We start from the raw sequence: 12,295 nt of genomic DNA on the forward strand, positions 1-12,295 counted from the left end.
TCCACATTGCTACGGGTTGTCTTTCGCTATTAACTCATCACTGTTGGTCAGCGGGAAGAAGGAGAGGAGATGACATGAGTGGAGTTGAGAGGAGGAGATGGGGACAAAAAGAGGATCACGAGGTTAGTTCGTAAGGATCTATTCATCATTCTGTCACCACACACTTAACTGTGTGACATCGTTCCCAGTGTCATGGATCTGCTTGTGGCTGCCATGCGGTGACAGACGATGAAGACATAATGCCACCACCTCCTAGTCCTGAAGAGAGGAGAAGAAAAAGAGGAAACAAGAGGAGAGGAGATTAAAAGGAAAAGTGTATTTGTTGACCTATAGGCTCTCCATGTTCGAGTTGCGGCTGCTAGGACGTCCCTGAACTTACCCAATCAGCTGGCCTCACATTTTCCACCCCTGCAGTGTGCTAGTGGACAACCCTTACCACGGCTGGCCACCCTACGGCCCTATCACATCTACACTGCAGCTCACTTTTGGTGTTAAAATGCCTCTCCTGCAGGCTGTTGGCTGACTGACTGGAGTTAAGTCACTCATGGACCCACCAGAGAGAGTTGGAAGAGAGCTTTTAAAAGCACAAGAAAAAAACGATGAATAAAAAGAGCATTCAATCTACAGACAGTAGCTTGGCATAGTTAAACAAACATGGTGTATGATGCAACGACAGATGAATACACAATGCTACTGGTTGTCTGTCGGTTATTAACACATCACTGTTGGTTTCGAGAGGGGAGGAAAGGAGGAGATGTGAGGAGGAGAAAGGAAATGAGTGGAGGGGAGAGAGGAGAGCAGGAGAAGGGGACAAGGATCTCCTACTCATCATTCTGTCACCACACACTTAACTGTGTGACATCGCTTCCTGGTGTCATGGATCTGCTTGTGGCTGCCATGCAGTGACAGATGATAAAGACATAATAATACTACCTCCTAGTCCCGAAGAGAGGAAAGGAGTGGAGGAGAGGAAAAGAGAGGAAACTGGTCGTTCCACCTCGAGGAGGAGGGGTCGTTCCACCTCAAAAAGCAGAAGAGGATTTCGACATCCACCATCTCTGACTGTTCTGAAATCATTTCTGTTAGAGACAAATACGATTAGCATTCCGGCAACATTATTTTGTTGAAATACACACTACCGTTCAAAAGTTTGGCGTCACTTAGAAATGTCCTCGTTTTTGAAAGAAAATCACAAAATAGCATCAAATTGATCAGAAATACAGTGTAGACATTGTTAATGTTGTAAATGACTATTGTAGCTGGAAACGGCTTATTTTTTAAAATGGAATATCTACATAGGCGTACAGAGGCCCATTATCAGCAACCATCACTCCTGTGTTCCAATGGCACGTTGTGTTAGCTAATCCTAGTTTATCATTTTAAAAGGCTAATTGATCAATAGAAAACCCTTTTGCAATTATGTTAGCACAGCTGAAAACTGTTGTACTGATTAAAGAAGCAATAAAACTGGCCTTTAGACTAGTTGAGTAACTTCCGGCGCTGACAGAGATGCTTCGCGTTCCTAAGAAACTACGCAGTATTTTTTTTTTTGTTACTTCTTGCATTGTTACCCCAGGTAATCTTAGGTTTTATTACATACAGTCGGGAGGAACTATTGGATATAAGAGCAACGTCAACTCACCAATATTACGACAAAGAATATGATTTTCCCGACGTGGATCCTCTGTTTTGCCTACCACCCAGGACAATGGATCGGATCCCAGCCGGCGAACCAAAACAACGACACCATAAAAGCGGCTGGACTACAAGAAGAAACCCAGCCCAGTCACGGACCAGGATGTCTTGCTCCCAGGCAGACTAAATAACTTTTTTGCCCGCTTTGAGGACAATACAGTGCCACTGACACGGCCTGCAACGAAAACATGCGGTCTCTCCTTCACTGCAGCCGAGGTGAGTAAGACATTTAAACGTGTTAACCTCGCAAGGCTGCAGGCCCAGACGGCATCCCCAGCCGCGCCCTCAGAGCATGCGCAGACCAGCTGGCCGGTGTGTTTACGGACATATTCAATCAATCCCTATACCAGTCTGCTGTTCCCACATGCTTCAAGAGGGCCACCATTGTTCCTGTTCCCAAGAAAGCTAAGGTAACTGAGCTAAACGACTACCGCCCCGTAGCACTCACTTCCGTCATCATGAAGTGCTTTGAGAGACTAGTCAAGGACCATATCATCTCCACCCTACCTGACACCCTAGACCCACTCCAATTTGCTTACCGCCCAAATAGGTCCACAGACGATGCAATCTCAACCACACTGCACACTGCCCTAACCCACCTGGACAAGAGGAATACCTATGTGAGAATGCTGTTCATCGACTACAGCTCGGCATTCAACACCATAGTACCCTCCAAGCTCGTCATCAAGCTCGAGACCCTGGGTCTCGACCCCGCCCTGTGCAACTGGGTACTGGACTTCCTGACGGGCCACCCCCAGGTGGTGAGGGTAGGCAACAACATCTCCTCCCCGCTGATCCTCAACACGGGGGCCCCACAAGGGTGCGTTCTGAGCCCTCTCCTGTACTCCCTGTTCACCCACGACTGCGTGGCCACGCACGCCTCCAACTCAATCATCAAGTTTGCGGACGACACAACAGTGGTAGGCTTGATTACCAACAACGACGAGATGGCCTACAGGGAGGAGGTGAGGGCCCCGGAGTGTGGTGTCAGGAAAATAACCTCACACTCAACGTCAACAAAACTAAGGAGATGATTGTGGACTTCAGGAAACAGCAGAGGGAACACATTTACATTTACATTTAAGTCATTTAGCAGACGCTCTTATCCAGAGCGACTTACAACGATGGATCAGTAGTGGAGAGTGTAGCAAGTTTTAAGTTCCTCGGCATACACATCACAGACAAACTGAATTGGTCCACTCACACTGACAGCGTCGTGAAGAAGGCGCAGCAGCGCCTCTTCAACCTCAGGAGGCTGAAGAAATTTGGCTTGTCACCAAAAGCACTCACAAACGTTTACAGATGCACAATCGAGAGCATCCTGTCGGGCTGTATCACCGCCTGGTACGGCAACTGCTCCGCCCACAACCGTAAGGCTCTCCAGAGGGTAGTGAGGTCTGCACAACGCATCACCGGGGGCAAACTACCTGCCCTCCAGGACACCTACACCACCCGATGTCACAGGAAGGACATAAAGATCATCAAGGACAACAACCACCCGAGTCACTGCCTGTTCACCCCGCTATCATCCAGAAGGCGAGGTCAGTACAGGTGCATCAAAGCAGGGACCGAGAGACTGAAAAACAGCTTCTATCTCAAGGCCATCAGACTGTTAAACAGCCACCACTAACATTGAGTGGCTGCTGCCAACATACTGACTCAACTCCAGCCACTTTAATAATGTAAAAATGGATGTAAACAATGTTTCACTAGCCACTTTAAACAATGCCACTTCATATAATGTTTACATACCCTACATTACTCATCTCATATGTATATACTGTACTCTATACCATCTACTGCATCTTGCTATCTTGATGTAATACATGTATCACTATCCACTTTAAACAATGCCACTTTTATATGTTTACATACCCTACATTACTCATCTGATATGTATATACTGTACTCTATACCATCTACTGAATCTTGCCTATGCCGTTCTGTACCATCACTCATTCATATATTTGTATGTACATATTCTTTCATTCCTTTACACTGTGTGTATAAGGTAGTTGTTGTGGAATTGTTAGGTTAGATTACTCGTTGGTTATTACTGTATTGTCGGAACTAGAAGCACAAGCATTTCGCTACACTCGCATTAACATCTGCTAACCACGTGTATGTGACAAATAAAATGTGATTTGATTTGGTATCTGGAGCATCAGCATTTGTGGGTTCAATTACAGGCTCAAAATTGCCAGAAACAAAGAACTTTCTTCTGGAACTTGTTGGTCTATTCTTGTTCTGAGAAATGACGGCTTTTCCATGCGAGAAATTGCCAAGAAACTGAAGATCTCGTACAACGCTGTGTACTACTCCCTTCACAGAACAGCACAAACTGGCCCTAACCAGAATAGAAAGAGTGGGAGGTCCTGGAGCCCAACTGAGCCAGAGGACAAGTACATTAGTGACTAGTTTGAGAAATGGATTCCTCACCAATCCTCAATTAATTTTATAGTACCCGCAATAAACATCAATCTCAACGTCAAAAGAGAAGAGGTGACTCCGGGATGCTGGCCTTCTAGGCAGAGTTCCTCTGTCCAGTGTCTGTGTTCTTTTTCCCATCTTAATCTTTTCTTTTTATTGGCCTTTTTCTTTGTGACTCTGCCAAGAAGGCCAGCATCCCAGAGTCGCCTCTTCACTGTTGACATTGTGACTGGTGTTTTGCGAGTACTATTTAATAAAGCTGCCAGTTGAGGACTTGTGAGGTGTCTGTTTCTCAAACTAGACACTCTGGTGTACTTGTCCTCTTGCTCAGTTGTGCACCAGGGCCTCCCACTCCTCTTTCTATTCTGGTTAGAGACAGTTTGTGCTGTTCTGTGAAAGGAGTAGTACACAGCGTTGCACGAGCCATTGGAACACAGAAGTGATGGTTGCTGGTAAATGGGCCTCTGTACGTCTATGTAGATCTTCCATAATGAAATCTGCCATTTCCAGCTACAGTAGTCATTTACAACATTAACAATGTATACACTTTATTTCTTATCAATTTAATGTTATTTTAATGGACAAAAAAATGTGCCTTTCTTTCAAAAAACATTTCTTAGTGAGCCCAAACTGTTGAACGGTAGTGTAATTTGATCTCTGAGCAAGTATGCTAATTGAGTGCACTGAAATGAGCCATTTTGAATTTCTAGGGTTAGGGTTATAGTACCTGATGTTTGTTTTGTACCATACATTTTTCTAACCGTAACCAGGGTTTCCGTCCAACCTTTTGATGTGAGTATAGTTTTTTTTCTATAATCTCTCTCTTTTGTCCATAACAATAATCTCATCATTTAGGCTATATGTGTGCTCTAAGCAACACTGCACATGCCAAAACTAGAGTTTGCACACGCTATATATTTTTGTGAGAACCATCAGTAGAGTTTTTTTTTTTTTTTTAATGCGATGGAAAACCATTTAACTTGGATTTTTTTATTCGTTACGTGGGAGTTTAACCGCCAAAATGTGTTTTATGTACACTGTCATCACTCACAGCCTTTTAACTGTAACAAGTACATGTGATGGAAACGCATCTCTGGTGGGAAAATTCACTTTTTTTGATGCAGATTTGAGAATATTCTCAGGAAAATCTGTAGCCAATTGGATGAAAACCTAGCTATTGAGTTAGACATGAGGAATCCAAAGAAAAGGACAAGAGAAGGGAGTAGAGGAGAAAGAGAGGAGATTCAACAGAACGAAACAGTATATGTGTTGGCCCATAGTCTCTCCATGTTGTAGCTGCCCACTCGGCCGTTCCTGAACTTACCCAACCAGCTGACCTCACACTTTCCACTCCTGCACTGTGCTTGAGGACAACCTGTGGAAAACACCACAGCTGGCCACCCTCCGGCCCTATCACATCTACACTGCAACCCACTTTATTAGTGTTAAAATGCCACTGCTCTCCTGCAGGCTCTCTGGCTTTATGGTACTGCTAATTGTGTTTTAGATTAAAAAGCACACACATGCTGACACACACACAACAGGTAGCTTCAGGCGGCACACATGCATACACACACACACACACACACACACACACACACACACACACACACACACACACACACACACACACACACACACACACACACACACACACACACACACACACACACACACACACACACACACACACACACACACGCACACATGCATCAAATCAGTGTATTGATCACGTGCGCTCTGTAAAGTGAAATGCTTACTTGCAAACTCTTCTCTACTATGCAGTACAATGTCAATATCAATCAAGAATCACACCAGGTAGCTTCAGGCGGTCCAGCTGGTCAGGGGAAGATTAGTACAGTACTATACGTCAGCTGCAGGAGAACTAACTCTTGGCACAATAAGACCCGAAGCCATGTTTTAACTGCTGCGCTTTGTTCTGAAAGCTGTTGTTTATTTCTCTGTGTTCTTGTTGGTTGTTGATATACAAGCACAGTGTGGTCTAAATATCAGATCACATGTCTGTTGATTTTAATAAAGTATTGTGGGGGGATTGGATATTTAAGAGAAGATTCTGGGTTAAGCTAAGGAAACACAGACTGACAGTCCAGTAGGGGCTTTGATTCGAGAAAGTCTTATACTGGGCAAAAATTTTAACGCAATATGAGCAAAAATAAAAGATCCCAGAAATGTTCCATCCGCACAAAAAGTGTATTTCTCTCAAATGTTTTGCGCAAATTGGTTTACATCCCTGTTACTGAGCTTTTCTCCTTTGCCATGACAACCCATCCACCTGACAGGTGTTGTATATCAATAATCTAATTAAACAGCGTCAGCTTCTTCACCTGCGGGATGGTCTGAGACGAGTGTGGGTGAGCGGTTTGCTGAGGTCAACATTGTGGAAGTAGTGACCCATGGTGTCGGTGGCATTATGGTATGGGCAGGAATAAGCTACGGACAACGAAACACAATTGCATTTTATCGATGGCAATTTGAATGCACAGAGATACCGTGGCGAGATCCTGAGGTCCATTGTCGTGCCATTCATCCACCACCCATCGTTCTCACCAGACATGTCACCTATTGAACATGTTTGGGATGTTCTGGATCGACGTGTATGACAGTGTGTTCCAGTTCCCACCAATATCCAGCAACTTCGCGCGAGAGGAGAGGGACAACATTCCACAGGCCACAGTCAACAGCCTGATCAACTTTATGTCATGGAGATGTGTTGCGCTGCATGAGGCAAATGGTGTTCCCCAGATACTGACTGGTTTTCTGATTCACGCCCCAACCTTTTTTTTAAGGTATCTGTGACCAACAGATGCATTTCTGTATTCCTGTTCATGTGAAATCCATAGATCAGGGCCTAATGAATTTATTTCAATTGACTGATTTCCTTATATGAACTGTAACTCAGTACAGTCTTTTGAAATTGTTGCACGTTGTGTCATTTCTCGGTGTAAAAGGTGTCATACTCAGTGGGGCTTGAGTTGTAGAGAATGTGGGTCTGTCCGTTTACTGTTCTGCTGTGCCTCGGCTGATTTTTCCCATGACAAACTAACCCTCTCTGGTCTAGATTATACTGCAGTTCCCAAACACACACACACACGTACACACGTACACACGTACAAGCCCTGTAAACCATCAGCACCGATAATCAGTACAAGACAAGGTATTGACACAGCGCTATGTGTTTGCTCGTGTGTACTCGTGTTTGTGTGTGTGTGTGTGGCTGCATGGTGCTGGTTTGCGTGGGTTTGTAAACAATACTTGGCACAAACTATTAAAGACTGACGCACACACACACTAACCTTCTCCATCTGAGGTTCAGAGACAGGAATCTGTTTACATCAGTCAGCTCTACCTTCTGTTTCATACAGAAACATTAACCTTGGGGATGGGGGTAAGGTTCCTGGTATGTCACAGGACCACCGTGTGTGTGTGTGTGTGTGTGTGTGTGTGTGTGTGTGTGTGTGTGTGTGTGTGTGTGTGTGTGTGTGTGTGTGTGTGTGTGTGTGTGTGTGTGTGTGTGTGTGTGTGTGTGTGTGTGTGTGTGTGTGTGTGTGTGTGTGTGTTTCCATGGGTGTAACTATTTTCTCATATTGGTGATAATGATTGAAAACAAGTTGGATGGCTTTGCTCTCTGCATACACCACACTCACACAGGTGGCCTGTCAGTCAGAGGCTAAAGGTCAGAGGTGAGCCTTTTGTTAATGAGATGATTTACTAGGAGCAATTGGGCGAGGTCAAATGGAGCTCCTCAAAGTGAATGCACCTGAGGAAAGAGAACTCACCAGCCACCTACTTTATTCTTCTCTCCCTCTGTTTTACCTTTTCCGTCTGCATAGTGAAGCGCTGACTGCGCTGTAGCCATGGTTATATTTCGCTCCCTCCTTCTGTACTTTCAGTAGGGAAGAAATCAAGACTGCTGATTTCATCTACACACACACACACACACACACACACACACACACACACACACACACACACACACACACACACACACACACACACACACACACACACACACACACACACACACACACACACACACACACACACACACACACACACACACACACACACACACACACACACACAATTGTGACAGTGCCAGTTCTGTCTGCACTGTTAGCCCTCATTAATATTGCGGCTGTGTTTAACGAGTGGACTGCTGGAGGGTGGAAGGACGTGAGTTAATCGTGTTAAAGGGATACCTCAGGATTTTGGCAATGAGGCCCTTTATCTACTTATCCAGAGTCCGATGAACTCGTAGATATCATTTTTATGTCTGCGTGTGCAGTTTTGAAGGACGTTTCTAACTAGCGCCAGGGCAAATTGCTAACAAGCGTTAAGTCTATGCTTATCTATGCTTATCTGCTAGCAGATTCCCATAGACTTCCAGCAAGGTAGCAGATTCCCATAGACTTCCAGCATGGTAGCAGATTCCCATAGACGTCCAGTCGTTGCGCTAACGCTAGTTATCATTGGTTCGCAAAACTACCTCCCATCTTCATACTGGACACAGAGACATAAAAATGGTACGCACAAGTTCATCTGAATCTGGGGAAGTGGATAAATCCCGATGTGTCCCTTTAATGTGTTACAAGTGTCTGCTGTCAGTTCGGCATATGACCAATAGCTCTGTTAAAGCGGTGTGTAGTACCAAACCTGTTTACTCATTAGCAGTTACTGCAGTGTGTTACAGTGAAGCGACTCAGCTCAAAGATGCGCCGGCGCACACACACGGCACTGCAAAACCTGCTCCCAACTATTGACAAACTGTTTCCACAAAGGAGAGAGGTCGGAGTGTGTAAATGGTTTACAGGTGCTGTTTGAACATTCGGGGTAAGAATGGTAATGGGTTGTGTTGGTGTGGTGTGCGCCTGCCTGCATGCACTCTATAATGGAATCAATATCTCCCTGTGGGTGTTGCCTCCAGGCAACTTGCAAAACTACTGATCATTTGCTAAAGTCACTGGAACTTTTGGTAGTAGCAGGCAATCTATGGTAACCATGGTAATTTATACTTCACTTTAGAATAACGTATTAATATACTGTATAAATGTTTTATATCTGTCCATGAGTTTCTAGTAGAAAGACCATAAGGTTCAAGAGGAAATGGCCAAGTGATTGAAAAATGTATCTAATCAACACTGGATTCATGTTTATTCATCTCTGCAACTCTTCCAACTATAGATTATGTTCACAACTGCCACCAGTTTGACACCGAAACATTGACAATAAAAAAAACATATTGACATAGTCAAATAAGTGTGTACGTGTTTTTTAGTTTTTTAAACGCTGAAACCCTCATATTAAACACCAATGTTATTCACTAAGTTGATGGTTTATATTTAGCATCATGTTTGACAGCTTTGCCAATCTATTTTTTTATTTTAATATCGTCTTATATGATTATTTTATATATTTTATATGTGATATGGCCGGAGATAATTAGACAGCTGTGATAATCTGAAATTCTCCAAAAGCCCACAAAATGACTTAAAAGTGACCAAAATGCTTAAAGTTTACTGGTAAACTTTTGAAAAAGTTACCAGTAATATACCCTCCCTCTGCAACCCTACTAGAGTTTTTGCTCTGTCATTATGGAGTATTGTGTGTAGATTGATGAGGGGAAAAAACTATTCTATCCATTTTAGTGTAAGGTTGTAATGTAACAATGTGGGAAAACGTTAAGGGGTCTGAACACTTTCCGAATGCACTGTATGTCTATGGTTGGTTGCGGCTGTTAATTTGCCTTCAGCAAATATCGAAATACGCACGAAAAACATTGTTTGGAAAGCAAATGCTGTCATTACTAAATGTGTTTTGTTATAGACATTAAAAATAGTGATACACACAAAAACATTTGATTAAATATTAGATTAATCGGTCTCCTAAAAGCAATCTTTGCAAGAGGGAGGGTATCTGATTTCATTGGTCCTCAACCCGCAGCTCAGACACTTCATTCGAGATAAATGGAGTTAGCTACCCCCGGAGAAGGTAAGTTCTGAAACATTTGTTGCCAAATACTTTTAACTGGCTAAAAAGTCAACCACTTTCATGGTACCAGTTATCCCGAGTTGAACCTAGACTTGACCAAAGTTACCTCGCTAACTCTTCAAACCTGATTCATAGTATAGGGCTCTTCTCTCCTCTGTCTGTATGGTGTGTGTGTGCTTGTGTGTGCACTTATGTGTCGAAAAGTGCAGACAGCCCTTGGTTTGAATGTCAGGGGTATGCATTCAATGTGGTTTTCCATACAGGTAGACAGCCATTCGTTAGAGAAGAAAACCTTGCACACACCCCGACGCAATACATTTAATAATCAGTACAGTCAGCAACAGTCATTGCTTTCCTGCTTGGATTAGACTGACATTTTTATTTGTTTCATTGGCCAGGAGGGACCCCCTGCCATCATCCAGAGCAGCAGCCAATAAGGACCAGGCTCCCCAGCATTCTAGTGATGTCATTCCTGATGCTGAGGACCTGTTTGAGGACATCTGAGTTCTAACCACTCACTCCTCAATCAAATTCTTTCCCTCCCTCACTCCTTTCATCTCTCTCTCCCTCTATCACTTTCGTCTGTCACTCTATCAGCCAGTCCTAACTCTCTTAGAACCCCTTCCCCTAATTAACCCCTTCGATGTTTGGAGATCTGAAAGATTTGGATAGGTGTAAACAGTGCGGTGATGGAGCTCCCATCCTATTCCTTCCACCTTACAGATCCAAATGTAAAAGTGTATTATTAATATCATGAATTTGGCATCCTATTTATGGTGATAATGGTAACTAATTTTAAAATGACAAAGATCCAATCAACTATGGATAGTGTACCTAGTTTCACTCTGCATACATAAATCTAACATAAGTCGGAATGTACTTTCACATACACTGTAAAAGAAATAAATAAATATATATATTCAGCGTACAATTGTAAGGTAACCATCCAGGCCCGGCTCGAGGAGGACATGAACGAGGGAACATTTTATATTCATGGGGGGGGGGCTCTTCGACCCTCCGGACAAGTTACCTTAGTCTGAAGCTATTGATGTGCACACCGGTGTCAAACTTGTCCGCAGTATGTGTAGGTGCGTTGATAAACCGCAATGTGACGCTGAATTGGAAAAGCTTTGCCAGGAGGGCACCGAGCACGCCAGCTCCAAGGAAACGATGGAGACAACTCTGCGAGAGTATGTCGTTGAAAGCACAAAGCATTTTTTACATATTTTTTTTTGCAAACAGACAGAGAAAATGTGTTTTGGAAAAATGTTTTGGCAAGCTCGCAATCCTATTGCAGCTGGTTGCCTTACAATTGTACAATTTAATCAACATATATTTTTTAATGATTTATTTTAGTGTACAGCTATTGTCAGAGGAGTTAATTACAACGATTCAATGGTAGTCTACGCAGATGAGTATGAAAGTTGATCGATGTCTAACTGTGTTGACATGATGGCTCAGCATATACAAGCTTGTTTCCAAAGCTAAGTAGGATACATGGAGGTAGGCAACTAGATGATAGACTCGTTCTCGCCGAAGTGCATTACCCCTCATATACCTGTAGGAGTCGCTGTTCAGGCAGGAATTGTTGGACTTATTGGCTTCACATTTTATTTCAATATACACTATATATACAAAAGGATGTGGACACCCCTTCAAATTCTTGGATTTGGCTATTTCAGCCACACCCGTTGCTGACTGGTTTATAAAATGAGCACACAGCCATGTAATCTCCATAGACAAACATTGTCAGTAGAATCGCTTTACTGAAGAGCTCAATCATTGGGTGCCACCTTTCCAACAAGCCAATCTGTCAAGTTTTGGCCCTGCTAAAGCTGCCCCGGTCAACTGTAGGTGCTGTTATTGTGAAGTGGAAACGTCTAGGAGCAACATCGGCTCAGCTGAGAAGTGGTAGGCCACACAAGCTCGCAGAACAGGACTGGCGAGTGCTGAACCGCGTAGCGCGTAAAAATCGTCTGGGTTTCCATGGCCGAGCAGCAACACACAACCCTAAGATCACCATGCGCAATGCCAAGCGTATGCTGGAATGGTGTAAAGCTCGCTGCCATTGGACTCTAGGAGCAGTGGAAACACTCCTAGAGTCCAATTGGCCTAATCGCCCAACATCAGTGCCCGACTTCACTAATGCTCCTGTGGCTGA

The 12,295-nt window shown here is 43.7% G+C and overlaps 1 protein-coding gene across 2 annotated transcripts in view; it reads left to right on the forward strand.

Annotated features, from left to right (window-relative positions):
• Positions 1-11,875, forward strand: part of xrcc4 (X-ray repair complementing defective repair in Chinese hamster cells 4) — a 27,900-nt gene extending 16,025 nt beyond the window's left edge. For both annotated transcript variants that reach the window (XM_046317001.1, XM_046317002.1), the window contains one exon: positions 10,533-11,875. In XM_046317001.1, the coding sequence (XP_046172957.1) occupies positions 10,533-10,638 (106 nt within the window). In that variant the 3' untranslated portion in view covers positions 10,639-11,875. The remainder of the gene's footprint in view (positions 1-10,532) is intronic.
• Positions 11,876-12,295: the final 420 nt, after the last annotated feature.

This window comes from Oncorhynchus gorbuscha, linkage group LG20 (genome assembly GCF_021184085.1).
Source record: "Oncorhynchus gorbuscha isolate QuinsamMale2020 ecotype Even-year linkage group LG20, OgorEven_v1.0, whole genome shotgun sequence".
Lineage (NCBI taxonomy): Eukaryota > Metazoa > Chordata > Actinopteri > Salmoniformes > Salmonidae > Oncorhynchus > Oncorhynchus gorbuscha.